The sequence below is a fragment of the Mercenaria mercenaria genome, chromosome 11 (genome assembly GCF_021730395.1).
Source record: "Mercenaria mercenaria strain notata chromosome 11, MADL_Memer_1, whole genome shotgun sequence".
NCBI lineage: Eukaryota > Metazoa > Mollusca > Bivalvia > Venerida > Veneridae > Mercenaria > Mercenaria mercenaria.
The window spans coordinates 30,090,012-30,114,831 of record NC_069371.1 but is presented as its reverse complement, the minus strand read 5'-3'; the positions used below and the strand labels follow the sequence as shown (position 1 = coordinate 30,114,831).

General features: G+C 36.0%; 1 protein-coding gene across 1 annotated transcript; it reads left to right on the top strand.

Annotated features, from left to right (window-relative positions):
* The first annotated feature begins 5,463 nt into the window (after positions 1 to 5,463).
* LOC123531626 (short-chain collagen C4-like) lies at positions 5,464 to 9,981 on the top strand. The gene is made up of 3 exons (XM_045312747.2): positions 5,464 to 6,144; positions 6,796 to 6,864; positions 7,474 to 9,981. The coding sequence occupies exons 1-3, from the start codon at positions 5,667 to 5,669 to the stop codon at positions 7,950 to 7,952; spliced, it is 1,026 nt and encodes a 341-aa protein (XP_045168682.2). The 5' UTR covers positions 5,464 to 5,666; the 3' UTR covers positions 7,953 to 9,981.
* The last annotated feature ends 14,839 nt before the right edge of the window (positions 9,982 to 24,820 follow it).

The window sequence follows — 24,820 nt, the reverse complement described above, 5'->3', positions numbered from 1 at the left end:
AGCATATGTATTTGCTTTTGGTTATAAATGATAAGTCAAAAGTCCTAGCAGTTTTGCTTTAAACATGCTGTTTAGAAATTTACGAATGATAATACAACAATAATGACATTACAGATTTTTAATAAAAGTATCACTACAAATATAAGCAATGCCAATTAATGAACACCGTCGTTCAGGCTTCCATTTGACAATATTTCTTATCTATAATTTGATATCTGCATTTTCAAAAGAAGCTAACAAATCCGAGTCTGAGTTTTCTTAACTTACTGTTGAAGGAAGTTAGTCCGCACAAAAATATTAACCTCTTAAACAGGATGTCTTAGTCTTTGCTGAATGTACCCCAACAAAATGATATCTATCAAGCAAATACTGCGTATTCGTTATCCTATATGACCTCATTGATAACGATATCTGACAGGCGTTATCAATAAGTAGGTGCATTTAATCTCGCCACAGATTTACCGAAGATGAATATTCTTTTAGGTAGTATGTTTGACTATCAAAATACACTATAACACAAAATCCGTTCAGACCCCAAAAAGAATGATGTAATGAAAAATATTACTTTTAAGGTATTTTTTGTTCACTACTGTCGCACAACAAAACACTTGACTTGGAAAAATTGAATATTTACCTTTCTACAAGACGGTCGTTTATGTCCAAAAAGGTAGTCGAAAAAATTGACTACATGTTCATGACCGTAATGTATTTGTATCCGGAACCAGTGTATATACACACAGAGTGGGAATTTATACGAACAAATCACCATCAGAATATAACAGACCAATTACAGCAACACGCCTACCAATACAAACGAGCGTGCATATTTCACAAGTCCACTATCCATAAAAGATTAGTTTCGATACTGTTTTATACACAAACCCGAATTGTACTACACATTCATACTAGTTTAACATTTGCACATACACTCAAATCTCTGTTATCATATCTCACAAATCAGCAGTAAAATTGTAGCCTTTTAAACTGGTTGGGATCAGAGAAGTATATATTTTCTCAATGAAAGTTAACTGATCTTTAGGGAAATGAACAGATTCAGAAGTCAACTTTCCCATACGTGAGATCCGATAAGATACAAGTTCTCACTATAAATCATTAAAGGTGGAGACAGTTTATACGAAAAAGGCACCATCACAATATAACAGACCAATTTCGGCAAAGAGCCTAGCAATACAAATTAGCATGCATATTTCACAGCAAGTCCACTAACCCAATAAGATTAGTTTCGATGTTGCTTTATATACACACCCGAGTTGTACTACACGTTCGTACTTGTTCAACATCTGCATATATACTCAAATCTCTGTTATCACGTCTCACAAATCAGCAGTGACATTTTAGTCTTTTTAACTGGTCATGTTCGCATTATAAATCATTATATATAGAGAGAATGTAAACGAACAAATCACAACCACAGTATACCAGACCAATTACGGCAAAGCGCCTAGCAATACAAACGAGCGTGCATATTTCACAACAAGTCCACTAACCCAGTAAATTTAGTTTCGATGCTGAATTGAATTATATTACAAATTGGTAATGTTTCAACATTTGCATATATACTACCGGGTAATATGTCTGTTATTTATGGTGGCTTTTGTGCCATTTCGTTTTTTCGTTCTGTCTCAGCGACACCACGACAAACGTCGCCTCACAATACGTTACCCCACCGAATGTTGCCGCGCCGAATGTCGCCATGTCAAACATCGCCCCAAGAAACGTCGCCCCCGCCAAATGACGCCCCGCCGAATGTCACTCTGTCGAACATCGCCCGGCCGAACTTGGCCCCGCCGAATGGCGCCAGACAAACTTCACCCCGCCGAATCGCTCGCCGAACGTCACCCCTCCGAATGTCTCCCTGTCGAACGTCGCCCCACCGAATGTTGCCCCGAAAAACGTCGCCCATTAGAATATCACCCCTTACAATGTCGCCCCTTAGAATATCAACTTGTCGAACGTCGCCCCGCCAAATTTTGTCCCGCCGCACGTGGCTAAGACAATCGTCGCCCCGCCGATTGTCGCGACGCCGAACGTCGCCCCGCCGAACGCCGCCCTGCCGAACGTATCCGATCATGCAAGCCAGACCTCCGATTGTACAGGCCGGACAATCGATCATGCAGGCCGGATTTCCGATCGAGCAGACCTGATCTTTGATCGTGCACACACGATACTAGAGGCAGGACATCCATCGCAACTTTCTGTGAAACTGTTCGCGAGTAATGAACATTTTGATCAATGTAATAAAGCCTTATTCGAACACGACTAGGATTCTATCGACTGGTCACTATAGCACTATTTTTGAGTTTTAACGGTAATGCTTACATCCTATATAAATATGTTCATAGACTCACTTTTCCAAGAAACAATGCTTTGCTGGCATTTATTACCTAGTTAGTCAAAACAAATCATTTGATAATTATTGAAAACTAACAATTTACCTTTCCTCCTATTGCCGCAAATTAGAGCTGATTTTATTATTGCGTTAATGTTAACAAGAATGAATGAATGAGTTGGGTTTTACGGCGAATCGACACAAAAAGGTCATATATCGCCGAGAATGTTAACAATAATGACGATAACAAACACAACACGTATAAATAAATTTTGTACACGCAATGCTTTGGAGGTCTTTGAAAAGCATTACACTTTCCCTGAGACCTAAAGGTGTTTTCTTAAAATAATAAATGAAGATAATCCAAGTGTTTACCGGTATATCTGTACATGGTAAGAAGTGGTGTTTCTACATTCTCAATATCAGCACGCCTCCGGATTTATGTTATTTTTTTTTTTTTTTTTTGGAAATTTTGAAAATACCTTCTGTAGTTAGTAATTGCATTAGAAAGGCATAATTATAAAGTAATTCCGTACGTTGTAGGAACTAATATTTGAGTCAATAAAATATGTAGAAAACTCTCAAAACCGTTAGTCACGCTGTTGAAATTTAGTATAAAAGAAAAGAAATCTGGCTGCATTTTGTGTCATACACATTAAAATACCTATTAAACAATATTGGTATACTATTTTCGACATCTAATTTTAATTGTTGTCTGTTTTAAAAAAAATCAAAATTTTTATGTTGATCTGGAGGCACGTCCCTTTACGAACTGGAGCACAATCAACCGAGGTTTAACTTCTCTGTGGTGTTTTTGTTGGGTTTTGCCCTTAGTTATTGGTTTTATTTTGTCTGTGTATTTGTGATATATATATATTATACATATTATACATAATATGTATTATACATTTCAATTTAACACGTACATATTCATTTGTACACTACTGTTGCGGTCCGTTCTAAGTTTGCTGCCCTCGTGGATCTTAGATTTTACTTTTTCAGTACTATATTCATTTTTTTCAAAGAACAAAGCAAAATTCTTCAAATATATTTGGTCATAACAGGGCCTCTTAGGGATAGTGACAAGGTCTTACCCTTCATCAATGCCGATTTTAAACGCCGCTAGGCATGTAGAAAAACCATACAGCCGCCTTGTACAGGAGGTCGATCAATTTATATACCCTTGGAGTCTTACACAATAACTCTATTTAGGGTCGCAATATTACCTCTATTAAAATGTACTTAATTATTTTTACATATTTTTCAAGGAAATATTGAAATAAAAGAGTGACATATATCTGATAATTTTACAGAGAAATACTATATCAAAGATATAACGTTTTATTAAAAGCATTTAAAGACATGAAATAGAAAAGAAATTAGTTTGTTTTACATGTACGACACATCTTTCACTCGTTTACACCAGATTTAACATTATAACTCCGACTACGCCATGGGCCATCCTGGGATATATATGTCACTAAATTTGTAGAAAGTAATAATATTGTTTTGTCTGAACATAATATCTTCTGCTGTTACAACTATAAAATAATTGTAAAGGACTGTAATATTCAATTTGTATTGTCAAATGCTCTTTTGTTTTGTATAATTCAATAAGCCATATATTATCACGAATAAATAAAATAAAATAAAAATCGTAAAAATAGTGCATCCGATGTTCACAAGTTGAACGATATTACGATGTTACAATGACACAAAGTTATATCTTGTATATTTTAATTTGTCATAATGACTACTTAGTATGAATGGACTGCAAAATGATTTCTATTAATTTTTAACCATGTAAGTTCAAGAGCAAATTCATGGCATAAAGGGTAAAAGTTGTCTCTGGAAAATTAGAAACAAAAAATAATCAAAATTCTGTATTACAATATCGCAGCAAAAATAATTTATTCAGATTATATAATTGTAAAATGCCACCCAAAAACGTTGAAACTTCACAGTCATGTAGATTTCCACTTTCGTGCGCATCGCTCTTTGTAGGTCTGATCCATACCTGGTTCCCTTTCTCGGATTCTGTTAATATGTCATCATTTAAATAGTCATTAGCAGTCGTTATCTCTGTTATTTTTTTCTTAACATTTCAAGGCATACGGTTTCGGTCCCATGTTCCCATGACCGGTAAATCATGTCGTTGCGTCGAATTAGACTAAGTCTTGTTAGAACATTATAATAATTATATATATCCAAAAAATTAAAAAGGTACATTCATTTGCAACGGATATCACTTACGAATGACGATTAGCGTTTATCATTAATTTGGCAATAAACAAAAGCTATTTGGCTGTTGACAGTCTAGCATAAAAACGGTATTATTTTTATGTATGCGCTTTCCATGCCGAATTCCGAGGGTTTGGTTGGCGCCCGAGTGTTAAAACTAAAAAAAAGAACATGTATTGTTCCTTTATAGGAAAATAACAAGGTCTGTTGAATATCTATACCTTGTCTCAAGGTGTACATGTAGAATTATTTTGTTTCAAAAAGCGTCTTGGTGTGTAACTATTCGGAACATTCAGTTCAATTCAATTTAATTCAATATATTATTAGCATTAAACATGTTATACTTACTTATAGCAACACAATACATTAAACAGAATAGATTTCATACACCTCAAATTCCATAGTCATACTAAAAAAATGGTAAATATTCAACAGGAAAAAAAAAGTTTTCCAAGGAGCTGCAACCTCATGACATGGACAAACAATACACACAAGTACACAGACAAAGTGAAACACACATACAGCGAGGACGAAGCGATCAAATAAATGAACTCAGTGTGGCTATGGCCACACTACGGACAGTAGCAAAAATAAAACGGGCAATGGTGCTCCTATCTCGCTGTATTAGTAAACACTAATAACAAGTTTTAAATGATTAAATCAAGTGGACATTCATTAAAAGATATTTATTAGACCAGTAACTGTTTATAGGGATTAACCATACGTACGCGGGCACATGAAAATAAGAAATCGCAAACTCTGTACGTTTCTACAGCATCCGAAATAAGTACATTGTATACAAAGAAATCTAGATTATTCACTGTTCCAGTCCACTGCACGAACAGTATGAAACTGTACACTTTAAAGTGTTTATCATTCACAAGGTTTATTTTAGAGTAGACTGAATATATATTTTTCATATCAAGTTTCAAAATATTTAAAATGTGGGTTAAGACTTACGCTTCAAGGGGTATATAACCCATATTGTAAACAGTTCAACAAAAGCTGACATAAATTAGACGTTTTATTTTTATGGATCATAAATTCACAAATCTGGATATTTGAAAAGTTTAGGATGTCTGTTTTTTATTCAGTACATAAGGACAGCTATGTTGGTGATACGGAAGAATCAAAACCGCCGCCGGCGCCGCCGGGAACAGTCAAGAAGTCAACTATGTATATCATAGTAGCGCTTAGTGTTGTGGTCACGTCTATGATGTTTGCAAGCACCGTTACTGTTGTTTACCTCATAGCTAAAGGGGAAAACAAATCTTCCGGAGGAGGAAATAATGGCCCCGGAGGTCTGATGAGACATGTTACAGAGAGTGCGACCGGAAACACTGGTACTGCAGCGCCGCCTGCCAGCTCAACGCAAAGCCAAGGTCAAACAACTAGAGCGCCTGTGCAGAATGAGGCCGGAAACCAGGTCAGTACTACTCGCTCTGGAACTGGAGCGCCACCTGTCAGCAAGGCACAAAGTCAAGGTCAAACAACTAGAGCTCCTTTGCAGACCACACCCTCACAATCTCAGTCAGATAGATTCGATTTGCCAAGTAAGTTGTGTCAATAATTAAAACTATTTCTGTACATTTCCGCACACTATAAACGGGTTAAAGCTTTACAGACTGCACATACTTTTTGAAGACCAATCAGTACATCAGTACTCTCCATCCGTTTGTGACATTTATCAATTATATCCAAGTGTTTAATGTGTTTAATGTACGGAAGCTTTTAAGCGCCGTGTCGGATTTCCCAGCATATGAAGCTATCTATTAAATTTACGAGTTAATTTAGGTTACTAGAAAAACGTGACATTTCGTGTGTCTGTCGAGACAGTGTGTATAAAAACTCTTGATTTTGACAAACAGTGAACAATAACGTTTGCTCTTTTTCTTTATCTTTTAGAAAAATACAATGCAAAACACGGAAATTCCGTGTTTCTTTCTCTTTTGCTTTTGTAAACGGTTAGAGAGAGAGACAGAGAGAGTATCATATTGCAGTAAAACATTTACCGATATTAGAAAGCAACGAAACAAAGGTACAAATGCATGTAATTGTAAGTAAATTATAAACAAATTTATCACATTTAAATGCTACAAAAGTGAAATTTTATTGATGTGAAACCCTTCTGCCCTCTGCCACTTTGGTGGCAATATTTTTTTCTATATAATGATTAAATGTATTTTCAACCGTCTTTCCTTCAGGTCCCGTTACAACATTTACAAGATGGGGTAAAACAGAATGTACGCCCAACTCTGCAGTTTTATACACTGGTATGTACAGCCATACGCATTTCACTTTGGACTGAAACTACTAGAACTAAAGTGCTGACCACACACTGTTTGATTGAACTATTGACTTTTTTTTAAAATTCAGTGTAGGACAGAAACCGAGGGGTACCAATTGTATGCATCTGTATTTCGCTTTCTTGAAACATGCACGTTCCGATTCATCAACATGCATGCGCCACGTCATAAGATCAAAGTAAGCTCCAAGTAAAATGCCTTAGTCATTGCTATCTACTTATTGCCAAACTATGCAGGCGACTTTCATTACAGGAAAGTGACATTTGCCTTATTTCATCGTTTAAATTTAGATTTGTAGTTACTGGTTTTGGAAATGTTATAGTAGGTGATAGCACATAAAATTGAATTAATTGTATGTGAAAGATGTAATAATTGAATTTCTTTGTAATCATCCTCACGTGATGTGTGACACGGCCGACAGGAGAAGTCATCGTTCCAGGGCGCTTGGATAATTTGTTCGTCAACTTAGTCACTGAGTCGTATTTTTGTAGTTAAACTTTTCACTCTATTATTCTTAATTCTATATATTGCATTATAAAAGTTTAATGAATCCGCCATCCTTTTCATTTTGCACAGGCTTCACCGCCGGCAGTCGCTATAACTACCATGGCGGAACTTCAAACGTTCTCTGTCTGCCAAAAGAGCCGCAGTTCAATTCCTACTCGCCAGGTATGTCAGGGAATTACTTGTACGGGTCAGAATACAATGCCAGAAATACTTATTTAAGTGACATATTTGGAAAAGAGTTAAATGAGCAGGATGTTCCATGCGCTGTCTGTGAAGTAACCGGAAGTTCAGCAATGATGGTCTTTCCGGCACGCACTGAATGTTACAATGGCTGGAATAAACAATACTCGGGTTACCTTATGACGAGCCATGAAGCGCACAATAAGTCAATGGACGTTGTTTGCATAGATTCAGAACCGGAAGCAATTCATGACTCGAGCGATAACGAAAACGGGGCTTTGTTCTATTTCGTGGAAACGAATGGACAGTTGTTCAAGCACGGATACTCGAAAGGTCGTGAAATGACATGTGTTGTCTGTACGAAATGATTTTATGTGATAACTATTTACATTGACTTATTATATTATCAATGAATAACTTTATATATTAATCAGAACATGTTACTTTGTTGTTTTTTAAGTTTTTTGGCATCTCGAAATGACAGTGTACCGCTCATCGACAACTTAACTTAAAATGTTACTGTTTAGGCGGCAAGTGATTCTGCCTTTGCGACCAGTGCAAACCAAGATCAGCCTACACATCCGTGCAGTCTGATCATGGTCTGCACTGTTCGCCATTCAGTCAGTATATTTTTGGTAAACATCCCTTTTTAACAGTTTATGGTACTGTCCAGATAGAATGATGGACTAGTCCATTGTAGAAATTTAGCAGGGTAAGGGTTAAAGTCAGATGTCTTTTTCTTCAGGAAAATAATATTATGATGTGTTAATTTTGGACATTTATGTTGTATGAAACAGTTCTTCCTAATCCCATTCCGTTTGTGTAAGCTTGACAGAAGATAGACATCTTTAGTCATAAGCATTAAACATTGTTGTATAGATTATGGAAAATGTTTAATACTCGATCAATACTATTTAGCATTTCATTTGAGTATGCCTTACTAGACACAAAGAAGCATCAGACAAGCTACGGAAGTCCTTTTCACTCGAGAAACTGATCTTGGAGGTTATAATTGATGAATTAGAATTTAACGGCAGTATGATTAGCAAAACCGGGTCAAAGCACGACTATTTAGAAACCAAATGTGATAGGAAAAAAAGGTTTCTCAGAGAATATATGGCCCCAACTTTTCTAATGAGTTTATGACAGCGTCAATATGGGGAAAAGATTTGTAAAATATAAAGGGCCTGACTATGTGTGACAGCACTTCAAACATAATAAGACTGTGTAGGGAATAAAATTTAGTCTATGTACAGCTTACAATAGCATGCGCTCTTCTAAACGTGTCAAAATACACGAAATGTACCCAAGGAATATGTATGCATTTATATAGATTCATCTTTTTTTCAGTTAGAGGTACGTGGTCGTCTTAAAACATACGCTTTACTACTGACCCATGTGGCAAATACAAATTAGGAGAGTCTTTTCATACTGAACTTATTAAACGAGTTGAATAAAATGATCAAATGCGAGGCTCTGTCGAGCAGTTTATCATATTTATTCGCTGAGTTTAATAAATTCAATGTGGAAAGACCAAAATGTAATATTCTTTTTATCACAAAGTCATGTTAGTTTTTTTTTTTTTTGTGAAACATATAAAAATTCAAACTTTCTTTACCTGTTATAAACCAAGTCAACTCAACCAACGTCTCCTGCGCTAGAAAGACGTCAGTGTGAAAATGTTACATTGTTGTAAAACCAAACAAAAAAATGACATGGCTTTATTTTCACTTCCATGAAATCAAACATGTGATAAACATATCTACAATTATACAGAAGTCCTTTCAGCCTTAAGATCAAATCATTGTATATTTTGGCTATTGCTCTATTGTTCTAATAACAACTGCATTGCTTCAGCCTAACAGATATGCAATGAATAAAATTGCCTATTGCTTGTCACGTCAGTGGAAGAAACCTTTTCCCTCTGGCAGTTGTACTGTTCTGCCTGATATTGCTGGTAATGCTGTCCAATGAATGCTGGCTCAGAAACAAGATTTTTTAATTATTCTTCATTGCTTAAAATTTAATACTTCATTTCAGTCATCTTTTATTTATACTATTCAATACAATAAGTATATTTGAGTCGTGCCTTTTCTGATACATAAAATACATATAGCATGATACAAACCATAAAAATATTTCCAAAAGAAATATAAATATGAGAGACTGTTCAGACTGACAGAAGGACGACTTTTTGTAAAATAAAAGGGAAGGTATTCTACCATAATTATATAATGATACGAAATGTGTAACAGTAGCCTCCCTGGTATAAGTGCATAATTAAATACACTAGCAGATAGTCGGTTCCGCAATTTTGTTTGTTAAGATTTTTTTATATTTAACGTTAACATTTCCTTCTATGCCGTCAGCTGATAAATAGTAAAAAGAAGAAGTTCACCTTTTCAGTAAGTGACTTTCAATATCTCCAAATCCGAATCTCTTCTTATCTTAAGAAAGCGGAATCGTCATCATCACCCTCTCTCCTCTCCAAATATTCAATCAGCACATACCAGAGGTATTGATCTCAAATGATTATTTAGTAAAAGTATGGAGGTGGCCTTTGGAAAATTTGTACCGAGAAGTAACTTGGAAACCTTCTAAAACAGACAATAAAAACACAAATTATGGTCTTTAAAATGAAGACTATTCTTACACCAGCCATCATATCCTCTCCTGATCCTGGTCACAATCTTTGAAATTCTGAAGAAATTCATGTCATTTCTGCTATTACAATTTCTTTCTCATGTGACACGCCACTGTTCCAGACTGGAACATTCTGGTATACCAGCCATTAGCAACTCTAAGACTTTATCTTCGTTTCAAACAACTTAAATATTCATAATTTAACAACGCAGTCCGTCATATCATTACTTTGGTGACAGGAAACTCGAGGTAATCCAAGAGTTCGCACTAAATGTAGTTCGTTCAGTTATCATCTCTTCCTAAAATACATAGCCCCTACTCCGTTGTGCAGATGTGAAAAAAGAAACTCGAATCAAACATCCACTATTTTTTTTAATGTTCACCTCTTTCTAACTGTCACAACGTTTTCTTAAAATTTCAGAGATGCGATTTTGATCCAGGTGAGCGATTAAGGGTCAACATCGTCCTGTTCAAAAGTAGATATTTTTCATATCAATATGAAATTTGAAAGAAAATTAAAATGGCAAAGTTATGATTTAAATACAATTTAATGTAAAACTTTCGGAAAAGCAATTCTGAAGTAGAATGATAAATCTTGTCATTGTTCTTTTTTCGTGATCAATTCAAAACAAGATAAGATACATTCAGGAACAACTGTGATTGGAGAAAGTGAATGAAGTGAAACTGGTGTCTACTTTCTCATTTCAAATGTCCTAATAACTATGTATAATTAAACGAAGCTACTTCTGAAAGTGTGCGAAAATAATTTGATATTATAGTTAAGGACTTTTTGAAAGTACTAGTAATGAGCTCGGCGAGCCTTAATTGCAAAGTACAATACTATAGGACCGTTCCCATAGCATACTGATGACACAAAATGTTTTGTCCATCTTGAGTGGTGTATCTTCTCTCATGTATATGTTTCTATCATCTATCAAGACAAAGTAAATTTTGAATCGCTGGAGCACCTTAAACGAAACCTAAATAAACACTAAAACCATTAATGGAACTTGTGTGGTTTGTTTTTGTTTGTTTCATTTAACATCGAAACGGAATTCTACTACATATGTTGGTTGTGGAAATGGTTTTACTTTATTGCTATCATGTACAGTTAAAGAATTTTGACTATCACATAATGTAATAATGCTCGTGAAAGGTTGAGTCAACAATTTTAAGCTTGAAACATGAAGTAAGCTGTCCGACTCTGACGGTGAAAGTGACCATACAGTGATTCTTAATCCAGGCCTGTATTATTCCGCACACGGTAAAACGATAAGTTATACAATTATTTAAAACAGTAATATAGAGTATTTGTAGAGCCTGATGAAATATAATAATTGCTCCGTTAAGTCAAAATATGTTTGGCTTATGTCAACCGAGATTAACAACTCGAAGTTAGTATTAAGGGGTGAATGCAAAAGAAGCGATTCTTTTTCTGTATGCACTTAGCTTGCTTTCGCATTCACCCCTCGATATGCTAACTTAATTTCCTAAATGGCTTGAGAAAGTCCCTATAGTGCGAGGTCAGAATCAGATTCGGTATCGGTTCAGTTCGCAAATGTCAAATAGTGACAAGTTAAAATGTTCTAGTGTAATGAGGAAGAACTTAATCTCACTGTATTGAACAGGAAATGAAACACACAATATAAGTATCGTACACGTTACACTTAATTTATTGGTGGGTGCTAGGGTATTTATATATATATACAGTCAAACCCGGCTGCAGAACCTCCCTTGGGGACTGAAAAATGCCGGTATTTGTGAAAACATATATTTTCTCAAGACAGGTGACGTGTGACCATAGTAAGCAGGTTATATTTTTGGAGGCTGTCTACAGTACGGGTCTGACTGCATAAGGGAGTTCATCGGTTCTAAGACAAAGGTGAATGTACCAAGTAATATAGCAAAAACAAAACAAAATTATGTGGGATAAGGCCGTGACTTTATTGTAAATTTTCAAATGAAAATTATGGCATATTATAAATAAATAGCATGGTATATATGAAAATGATGAGAAAATATGAAAGACAAAGCTCCAGCTAAAATGCCTGGAAGCAACATAGCAGCGCGAAGGTGCAGAAAACTATGAAAATAAACGCAGAACATACCAGACCTAACAGGAAATTGTAGGTTCTAGTACTTCGCACTAATGAGAAACGAGGCAAAGATGCTGTCGCCGATCTCTATGATATAAGATGATAACTATAGATTTCAACGAATGTAATGCATTTTAGATTTTAGTACTAATAAGATTTACAATATGCCATACCGAAATGCACATTACGTGTATTGAGGGCCACTCAACATTTTATGAAAATAAAATTCGCCAAAACGAGGTATGCAGTGAATACACGTTTACTCAATAGGTACAACAGGTATGGAAGCGTATATCGTACATACTGATGACGATATCATGTCGTCTATTTTGAGATGCAGTAAGACGACATGTGCACATATAATGTGTCATGTTGTCAAAACAGAACTAAACTTGCCGCACTAGTTACACGACTTTATTACTTAAATTAAACGACAAAATCACATATTGTAGATGCCGACTTATACTTATAAAACAAGGCAACATAAATTTTGTCGACAAAGACTGTTTATCTATGTTTTTTCACAAAAAGTTTCAACATAAAACTTTCCGACATGACCAGAAATTCTAGTCGTTTAAACATAAAGCTTTGTCACACCCTATATGGCTCTCTTCGATAAGGAGCACGTATTCGCAAAAATTGGAGCTATAAACGGAACACATGTAGCCCCGTTCCACATTTAGCTCCCCGGTCTTGTAATGAAACATTGACCACGTAGTTGTTAATTCATTTAAGTAATTTAAGATATTGAGCTTAATTTCTAAAGGGCTACTTAAAATATAGAATATACCGTTTCCGCATTCTACGTTCAGTAATGTGTGTGATTTGGCTCTAGGATTTGCTATCATCATTCAAGTTTATATAGTTAAAAACGAATACCGAGCTGCAATGCCAAGCTCGCCCATCGGCATCCATTTTTATATGAATGCCAGGCTTACTCTTTCATAGTAATAAATGAATGTCGAGCTATAATGCGAAATTAAGCTACCGGCACCTGAGGGTCATGCTCAATGTGTCACGACATTGTCTCTAAGACATATTTTTTTCGCATTTACAGACAATGACAGACCGGTCAGAAAATTTAAGTTACCCATCGTAGATGCATCATCGCGTGTTTTTTAAAGAAGGTAACTGCGTTATTTCTGGGAAAAGACACATTCGGGATGTTTCTGTTTGGGCTTCTACACATACAAAACTAGAACTATGTCGATAGCATACGGATGTCCCTACTTTGTCACTTTTTTTCACAGAACAAAGGCAATGATATTCTCCTTTGAGATTTCATGAATTCTGTGTTAAATCTGGCTTACTGTTTACAATATTTCACATATGATGTCTAAAATCTTTTGGAAGGATCGTTACTTAACCCCTCTTTGCCAGTCAATACTTCTGTACAGTTTTGCGACTTTGGGGGTAATTACTTTATTTCGTCAAGGACTCTAATTCTGTAGTTACTGGTCCGATACACAAATAAAGACATCACTTACACCTAATTAATACAAAAATAAAGTCATCACTTATACCTAATTAACATTTGTGTCGAATTTGGTTCACAATGTTCAGAAGATGGATGCTTTTCATAGTATGATCAAATATGTATTTGGACTAGATCAAGGGCCACAACTGCCAGTCCAGATACAAAAGTTTAAACTCATGTGCCTAACTTCATTTATCATTTTTATAAAGTTTGGTGATTGTCAATCAAACGGTACCCATTTTCAGGAGATACGTATCCAAGTACGCTCACTCTCTAACTTATTCGTATGCACGGACAGAGAGGAGAGAATCTTTATGTCTCCCTCTCTTCCCAAAGGGGTTGAAATCATATGTCCAAATAACACTCTGACACATACTATTTTACATTACTGTTGTAGCATAGTGAGTCATACTCGGATTTGCACCTGCTTGCGTTCTTATACATCTCCTCTATAGCAAGGAGCTATATACAAAATCGTGCTCCGAACAGAGCTCCCCATGGAGCTATATCCGCAGGGAGCCATATAGGGTGTGACATAGCCTCACCTCATTTGATTGTTGGAGTATCTGAATAAAACTTAGTAGAACTATATATCACTATACTGGGAATGTGTCTGTGCAAGTTTCAGACATATTGCCTATTGATAAACACAAGTGTTTCTGCCCTTTATACTTATACATATGTATAGACTTTGCTTTGCAAACCATAAATATCCATTTCTGCTGAAACTGCGATATTGTGTTCAAACTTGGTGTATACATAGCTTTCTTGGAGGCATGCGTTCTGGTTGCTGGGGTCATGGTCAATGTCACTATTATAAACAAGAACTGCGTTTGAGAAACACGCATGCCCCAAAAATGGCACACATGACAAAAAAATATAAATGACACTTTTTTATTTTTAATTATTGTAAAAATGACCCAGAGGACTCCAGAGCATCTAAATAGTACTTTCTAATTATAAAGAAGAACATTTAGTTTTAAAAGAAATTCGTTCCGACTGGTACTTGAACCTCCACTCTTCAAAATTTGTTCATTGTTCTTTAGCCCAACACCACAGACCACAGTACCATAGCAGATTTCGTTGTAAAATTGATATGTTATAGAAGCGGAAAAGTAAAGTTCATGACATTTTGTACTGAACATAGTTCAAAATGAATGTACTTATGCTTGAGAAATGTTTCTTGTGCACTGCACTTCCTCTATTAAAATTATTCTCTGATCTTAATCCAAATATTGTAAGATGACCTTCTATAATAATCGAGACAATAGATGGACAAAGAAAAAGGGAAAAGAAATAACTCAACAATAACTAAGGCTAGAGTTATGGTTCTGGGTACTTCACTCTTTCTTGTCGCCATCTACCTATATTCCAAGTTTAAAGTTAATCCCTTGCGTAGTTTTCAAGTTAAGCTCCGGACAAGCAAAGTGAAAGGAAAAATGAGAAAGGGGAATAACTAAAAAATTACTTAAGTTGGAGTAATGGTTTCTAGGTACTGCACTCCTCCTTGTTGCCATCTATTTATATTCCAAGTTTGAAGGCAATCACTTGCACAGTTTATGAGTTATGCTACGGACAAGCAAAGCGTAAGTAAAAATAAGAAAGGGGAATAACTCAAAAATATTAAGCTTGAGTTATGGTTACTGGACATTGTACTCCTTTTTTGTCGACATCTACCTATATTCAAAGTTTGAAGTCAATCCCATGAATAGGTATTTTAAGTTATGCTCTGGACAAGCAAAGTGGTGACGGACGGACAGATAGACGGACTGAAAAACGGACGGACGGTTCAGTTACTGTATACCAAAGCAATGATGGATACTTCACCCTTTCTTGTCGCCATCTACCTATATTCCAAGGTTGAAGTTAATCCCTTGCATAGTTTTTAAGTTAAGCTCCGGACAAGCAAAGTGAAAGAAAAAATGAGAAAGGGGAATAACTAAAAATTTACTAAAGCTGGAGTAATGGTTTCTAGGTATTGCACTCCTCCTTGTTGCCATCTATTTATATTCCAAGTTTGAAGCCAATCTCTTGCATAGTTTATGAGTTATGCTACGGACAAGCAAAGCGTAAGTAAAAATAAGAAAGGGGAATAACTCAAAAATACTAAGCTGAAGTTACGGTTACTGGACATTGTACTCCTTTTTTGTCGACATCTACCTATATTCAAAGTTTGAAGTCAATCCCTTGAATAGTTTCTTAAGTTATGCTCTGGACAAGCAAAGTGGTGACGGACGGACAGATAGACGGATTGAAAAATGGACGGACGGTTCAATTACTGTATACCAAAACAATGATTCTGACATTTTTCCGCAATGGTTTAAGTTGTTAAGTTATCAAAATGTATGTCGGAATACTAGGATGATATATATAATTAGGGAAAATATAAACCGCGAAGACGTGTTAATGTATGTCGACATATCCTTATTATGAAAATGTCGGAATAATATATGTAGCGAAGGTAAGAACATATTAGCATGCCGCAAAACTTTAAGTCGCGATACTGAAATATTATATAGACAAGAGATGTTAATTATGTCGACATGATGTGTTGTATTGAAGCATGTCGACATACCATAACATGTTTTCCCTACATGAACACGCCAGCAGGATGTACGATATACGCTTCCATAAGCAGGTCATTGACAAACAGTTAAAGTCTAGAGCTAGAAATTACCTTTTGCTATGTACCTTAATTTTTAAGATGTATCAAAATCTATGAAACTCGCTGCATATTTTACATATTGTATATCTTTAAATGGTACAATGCCATTCAGGTACATGTACATATTATACAATAGTTCGATTACTATAAGCCAGGGTCATCATGAAACCTTTTGCTGAGGTTTCAGTCAAAATGTATTATCTATTTATTTTGAACGAACATCAGACGAACGGACGGACGGGCGGACGAATAGGAAACCAATAGCCATAAGACGTCTTACTGCCACTGACTTGTTACGTCATAAACAGCATATGCTTGAACAGTTTCCTGTGACGTCTTCTTTGCATTCATATTATTGAAATTATTATTCATATCATTATTGTTATTATAATTATTATTATTATTATTAACATTATTCTCATAATTGATTCAATTCGGTTTTACACCTATTTTCGATATTTCTTGATTATTTCGCTTTCCGTATCAATGCATTTTTATAACTTATTCTTTTACATGCAGGCAACGGACCTAGATAAATCGGATCTAATAAAATTAACCAGGTACAGCAGTTACCTTTCAACACAAGGTGCCCCGATAGCTGCCGATCCCGACCATGCCACGCCGCTCCTATAGCTAAAGTGTTTAAAGACATTAGGAGAATAGCCGGTTGACGACATTAGTTTTCTGCAGCCCCTTATACCAGAGATTGACCGTGTTAATGCTGGTGTTACAGTTGCTGACGTAATGGATTATCCGCATCAAAGCGTACAGGCTAGAATTGCGTCTAAAAATAATGTGTATGCATTTCATTAGCGTGTAACAAAACTGATAACACAAATCCATATTTTAGTCATTAAGAAATACATTTAAAGCTGAATATTGTTCAAAATATAACAATAATCTGTATTAATTTATATATGTCCTTGTATATGATAATCTTTTGCAGAACGGAACCATGCAAAGTATTAGCAGATTCGGTTCGATTAACTTGATTCATGGGAAATCACTCGTGGCACTCCCAAGTATAGCTATTGTGGCTTATTCCATTTAGCTCAGAATGTTTTTATTTCTATAGCACCATTCTCCATAAGTTTCGTTATTTCCTGGATTTTATTCTTATGTAAAATACTCTCAGAAACAGTAACCAGACTTAAGTATGAAAAGCACATCTTAATTACCTTACTTCGAACAAGTCCGCATTATATTGTTTAACAGTTCTGAAAGAGCTTTGTAATTTCATTACAATGAATTAATAATATATCTATAAATCCGTGCATTATTTGATTTAAACATGACGCTTTCTTGCTTTAAGAAATATTTCTACGACTTAGAATTGTGACAGTATGTTATTAATTTTCATAAGCATCACTTACCATTTACTGTTATACATTACAACAGTTGAGATCTAGGTTACCCTGCTGATGTATAAAATGAAAACATATCTAACATTTCTTTCGATATCTAACAAACAGCAGCTAACCAATATGTTACATTATGAAAACATCCAATATACACGTATCTTTCTTGTCAGCTGTTAATGTTTCATGCCATGGTACGAACCCAACTGGAACGCTCTCTTGCTAGTATAGCTAATCAAGTTAATATAGCCAATTTCGTTCCTGAACACGTAAAAAGCGTAAGCTTACATTACCTTATTACATACCAATTTTCCTATGTGCAGTCTCTACGAACACTTCAACCATCTGACTGAAATACTGTTGAAAACGGCATGGAACCAATTAATTGTATGTCGCTCCTTTCTCATCGGATCTGTGAAGCTGCAACTAGACTATGCAGCATGCTTTTTATTATTTGAAGCAAGATATTTAAAGTATAATTTTGACAATTGGTAAGAAACAACCAAATGTATATTTCTATTTGATTTAATGACATAATAGTTTGTAATTTTTTTTTTTTGAAACTATATTAGGCTACAAAGCAAAATTCTTTGATTAATCCCAGCGATACTAAATCATGTTACAAAATATTTCCGCAACAATGTACGTTAGAAATGCATAAACCTCAATACACCTGGGTGAAACCAGTACATGCATATTGTACATATGATTAAAGTCCATAAATAATAATGACCGAGAATAATGTACAGGAACTAACGTACTGCATTTTTGCGCATGTACATGCAAACAAAAAAAACGCTCGACCACACCCATGTTTTACCTGTGAGTGTTTGTCAGCTCACTATGTCTGTTAATTTTATTTATTGATTTATCGGTTTATTTATTTTTTATAACTAAAATTCACTTCAGACTGATTCAGTCAGTGATTGAATAAAACCAAATAACCAATATCTTGCTGATTGTACGATGAACACGTGTCTCCCATTACTTTCCAAAGGATATATTCAAATGCCGTATAAACAGAAAGTTCAGCAATCAAAATTATAAGCGCAGGCATATAAAGAAAATATATAATGTATACTCATCTCAATACAGTAGCGCTGCAGTTTTCCGTCGTAATCTTCTTTAAATTTTTGTAAACGATCTGTCCTCTACGGATTTCCGATAAAGAATGTGCCCATGAAAATCCCGTGGGATTAAAACTTGTCAGACTAGTATTTGAACTGATACGACTATAAATACAAATACAGGTGCGGTTTAGCAGTGAGGCGTTATGTTAGACAAGACGATACCCACCAAAATTAAAACAATTTATTTCATAAGGGAACATAAATTTACTTATTTATATTTTGTCTGTTCAAGAATTTACTGCAAGAACATTTGTTTTTATGTCCTCAACCAAGGAGCGGGACGTTAATCAATAGTAATAGAAATCGGATCGTCCGTCTGAATGTCCGCCCCGATAACTGAAGAAAGCTTTGGCACAGGAACCTTAAACTTGGTAGGCCGGCAGGATGTGCGGCAGACTTTGAATTTGAGGTGGGTTGCTAAAGGTCAAGATCGTGATCAATAACTGAAGAACGCTTTGAAATACGGTCGTCAACTTCATAGGATGATTGCCTGCGGTCAGTAGATGATCCCTTTTGTTCTGGAAAGAAGTAGATCAAAGGTCAAAATCGTGGTGACATAGACCTTAAAATCGGTTTCCACTCGAGAATTGAAGAAGGCTTTGTCTTACAGTCATCAAACTTTACAGAATGGTTACATGTGGTCGTCAGATGATCTTTATATGTTTGTGACCAGTAGGCCAAAGGACAAGGCCGTGGCGATAATAAATTGATTGTTTCGGGCCGTGGTTCGAAATTCATTGTGTTTTGTTTTCTTAAATCCTCATTAATTAATTATAGACCCAAAGTATCAGGTTTAAGTACAAGTATTTTTGTATAGATTTAATAACCTATTTTCTACAGAGGCTATTAAACCTAATATTTTTTCTTTAGATTTCAAACAATCTTTTTTTACTAATTGATATAATAAAATCAGGAAAAAAATCAATTTTAAAATGTAGTTTTAACATAATATCTAACGCGATGTGAATTTTTTTGTCTCCCTTTATTATGAAACTTCTAAAACGTAAAAATAACGTGTTTTAAAATTTATCAAGTAAAACGAAGAAAATGAGTGAGTTTGCGGTGTTAATATTTCCGAAAAGCTAAGGACTATATACTGTGCATATATCTTCTAAACATATCGTTTTTGTTTTGTTCCGCGCGTATATACTTGTGTATTTATATTTTCTTTATAAAAATCCACCGAACAGCTTGTTTATAAATGTGAATCTTATCGGCAATCAGAGTAAATCTGAATACTTTTCTTCCAAACGTCGTTCGGATATCAAAATGAATTTAAGTAAGTTGGTCCCTTATTCCTTGTTCATTTTAAAATAAAGAAAACAAAACAATATAAAATCCTTATTCCCGCTTCAAAGCTTTTAAAGTCGTAAGATAAACCATTCCGGCATACCAGAGGTCTGCTATTTTTGTCACGGGAATATAACGAGAATGGAGATAAACATGTAAGGTCGAAATGGCTAGTACAGAATAAGGAAAAGCTTCGGTGTGGTTCCCTATTCCTTTTTTCAGAGGTCGGATTAGGAATAGAAAATTGCGAAAATGAAATGAATTACAAGCCATGAAACTTTAAAAAAAATAGGACCCGGAAATTAAACAACTACGTGAAAGGCTGTAGTAAAAAAAAACGTTTGCGATTATACTGAATCCAAAGCGGCATATTGATGATAATTAGACAAGGCCTTAATATTAGGGAGCTGCAAATAAATAAAATTCTAAAAAATCTTTTTAAACATTAGGTATGTTACTGTTATAAAATCTTTTAACTATGTGAGCGGTGTTTTCCAAGATTTAGATATTGTATGCCCTCAAAATAGGGGAATACTGTTCGCATAAGAAAATGACTTAAATTAGTATCAAATAAGGAGCTCTCATATAACTGGACTTTTCTCATTCGGCACCGCTTGATGAGAGACTACTGGCACGTGAAGATCTAGAGGACGTTTCGCGGGCAACTTGTGGCGGCAGCCCGCCCGCTTAGCTCAATAGGTAAGAGCGTTGGTCTACGGATCTCGGGGTCGCGAGATCGATCCTCGGGTGGGGCGTATGTTCTCCGTGACTATTTGATAGACGACATTGTGTCTGATATCATTAGTCCTCCACCTCTGATTCATGTGTGGAAGTTGGCAGTTACTTGCGGAGAACAGGTTTGTACTGGTACAGAATCCAGGAACACTGGTAAGGTTAACTGCCCGCCGTTACATGACTGAAATACTGTTGAAAAACGGCGTTAAACCGAAAACAAACAAACAAACAAACTTGTGGCGGGTGGGGTCTCTTCGAGGCTCCGTCCCACTGGGCATGGAGTTTGTTGTCGGAGAAAGTAGGTATATAAAGATGAGACTGTTCTCCTTCAACCCAGCTTGCCGAACTTCCCCGACAAATTTAATGGTCTCGGGGACGCAGATGGCCGTCGTAAATCGCAATCGTAAATGTAGACCCGGCTATGCAGTCGTATATCACATTCCATGTAGACCCGGCCGTGCAATCGTAGATCAACATTCCATGTAGACCCGGCCGTGCAATCGTGGATCAACACTCAATATAGACCCGGCTATGCAATCGTAGATCAACACTCAATGTAGACCCGGCTATGCAATCGTAGATCAACATTCCATGTAGACCCGGCTATGCAATCGTAGATCAACATTCCATGTAGACCCGGCTATGCAATCGTAGATCAACATTCTATGTAGACCTGGGTATAAAGTCGTAGATCAACATTCCATGTAGACCCGGCTATGAAGTCGTAGATTTACATTCTATGTAGACCCATCTATGCACTCGTAGATCAACATTCTCTGTAGACCTGGCTTTAAAGTCGTAGATCAACTTTCCATGTAGACCCGGCTATGAAGTCGTAGATCAACATTCCATGTAGACCCGGCAATACAATCGTATATCAACATTCAATGTAGACCTGGCTACGCAGTCGTAGATCAACATTCCATGTGACCCGGCTATAAAGTCGTAGATCAACATTCTATGTAGATCCGGCTGTGCAATCGTAGATCAACATTCTATGTAGACCTGGGTATGCAGTCTTAGATCAACATTCCCGGCTATGTAGACCTAACCATGCAATCGTAGATCAACATTCTCTGTAGACCTGGCTATGAAGTCATAGAACAACATTCCATGTAGACCCGGCTATGAAGTCGTAGATCAACATTCCATGTAGACCCGGTCATACAATCGTAGATCAACGTTCAATATAGACCTGGCTACGCAGTCGTAGATCAACATTCCATGTAGACCCGGCTATAAAGTCGTAGATCAACAATGCATGTGGATCCGGCTATAAAGTCGTAGATCAACATTCCATGTAGACCCGGCTATGCAATTATAGATCAACATTCCATGTAGACCTGGCTACGCAGTCATAGATCAACATTCCATGTAGACCCGGCTATGCAATCGTAGATCAACATTCAATGTAGTCTCGGCTATGCAATCGTACATCAACTTTCCATGTAGACCTGGCTACGCAGTCGTAGATCAACATTCCATGTAGACCTGGCTATGCAATCGTAGATCAACATTCCATGTAGACCCGGCTACGCAGTCATAGATCAACATTCCATGTAGACCTGGCTACGCAGTCATAGATCAACATTCCATGTAGACCCGGCTATGCAATCGTAGATCAACATTCAATGTAGACCTGGCTACGCAGTCGTAGATCCACATTTTATGTAGACCTGGCTATGCAGTCGTAGATCAACATTCTATGTAGACCTGGCTACACTTTACGATATTAAAGTAAAAATTGTTTCGGAATGAAGATGTAAAATACTTTTGATCTGCTACATTTAGCATGGTTACATAGGCCTATAATTTAGTGCGTAATTCTGTATTTTGCACCTGAAAAGTAGATTTTCTGAAAAATGTCGAATAACCTACTGCCTACCAACAGGTAGTCAGTGGATCTTTCATGCGAATTCGCAAGTCGCTTCCCTGATCTTTGCAAAAAGTGCTCTTAATATTATAAGTACTGCAGATTAATATTTTAGAACAAATCAAATGTTTTTGATCGATTGATTTTATCATTGAACAGCGGTATACTTTCTTCTAAGTTTAAATAACAAACTGGAAGCGGGTTTCTTAGTAATTTATGAAAGAAATGCAGTTACTGTTCAATTGTTTTAATCGGTTATATTGAGCATATTTAAACATGTTGACATTTGTAAATGAATAAAATAGGCATTATGAACAATTTTTGAATGACCAACTATAGTTAGTTATTCGTGTGAAATGAAAACTGATGGACATATACCTCAAACTTGATAACGTTTGCGAAACTATATTTTAATTTGAGTTTAATCGGTAATTGAACTTGCCAATAAATTTTGATTAGTCAGCTGGCAGCTAATATGTAACAGGTTATAACATTTTTTCAGCTACCAACTGTTTACCAACTTAATTGTGGTCGCGTTTATTATCCTTTTTTTTTACAAGGCTAAAAAAAAAGAAATTCTTTTCCAAGTGCATTATATTATTTTTTTCTTTCAATGTTTGCAATAGATTAAACACATATTTACAGAATGTTATTTGAAAGTATTTCTTTAAAAAATTATCACAAAACTAATCCACGTTGAACTTTCGGGTTTGATTTTCAAGTTCCAAGTAATGGTGTTTGGAAGTATGAAACTTATTTTGTGCTTATAGAAAGGTAAGATACAGTCGAGTTAATCCAAAAGTCACATGAACAATTATTATTCCAGCTAGACGTTTTATTATAATAGCACTGCAACTGTACTGCACTTGTGAGCCGAAAGTCTCTATAGAATGTATATACATGTAACATATCTTTTGGACCGGCTATCAGCTTTTTGTCGAATCGGACGTATACTTATTGACAGTCCCTTTGGAAGTGGTAACCTTCAGAATTGTATTCCCATGCATCGTCAGGAACATCTGTATTCACACTCGCTGACATGTAGCATGTACGCCACTGCGGGAAATAATCAAATGATCGACACAGGAATGTTGCCTCCTCGACACACCTTCTCTTACATTCAGCCAGCGAAATGTTCTCAACAGTTTCGTCGTTAAATCCACGGATGATTTTTTTGCTGACGCTTTGGTACGTTTCGCCGTAGGCTTTGCAGCTATCTACGCAAGATCGAGCTTGTACGTCGTAACTGAGTCCAAGCAAGCATTGACAACGACCATCACGACACTCGCTGTCAGCATTTAGACATTCTCCGCCTCTGGAAGTACAAGCACTCCCGATTCCGCCGTATAGAATCGCGCCATTTGCATTTATTTTCACATTAGCCGTTTGGTTAACTTCAAATATCTTGTCCTCAAAATCAGTCAATGCGTTCATGACATCAATCTTCAATGCCCCAATCACAGCTTCGGTCTCTTTTACTTTCCCATTCATCTCTTCAATAACTTCTTCCGATCTTTTCCTTAGCTGAATATCGCCTTTCTTCTCTCCCATTAGATAGTTCTTCAGCGCTTCTATTTTTCCTTCCATTTCCGTAAGTCTATCTTCGAAATTTGACCCAATTTCTATTACTTGTTTGCCAGTAGATACGCCAGGCTCCCCTCCATATGATTTAGCTTTGACTTGAGATATCTGGGCCGTCAGGTTGGTTTCGAGAGCGTCTAACATAACAAAAATTTCATCTTGCTCAGACTGCAAGTCTTTTACTTGATTTTGAAGTCTCTTTATGGAAACTCTGTTCACAATGTGTCCATTTGTGACAACAAGACAAGCGATGAAAATATAAATCCTCATATTTTCTGACTTTCTAAAAGAAGCGAAATCCTTTAGGTGAAAGAATGTTCCTGCCCCGATTTTGATATATTGTTGTATAGCTAAATATATTGAAGTATGTACGATTTTTTCACAACTT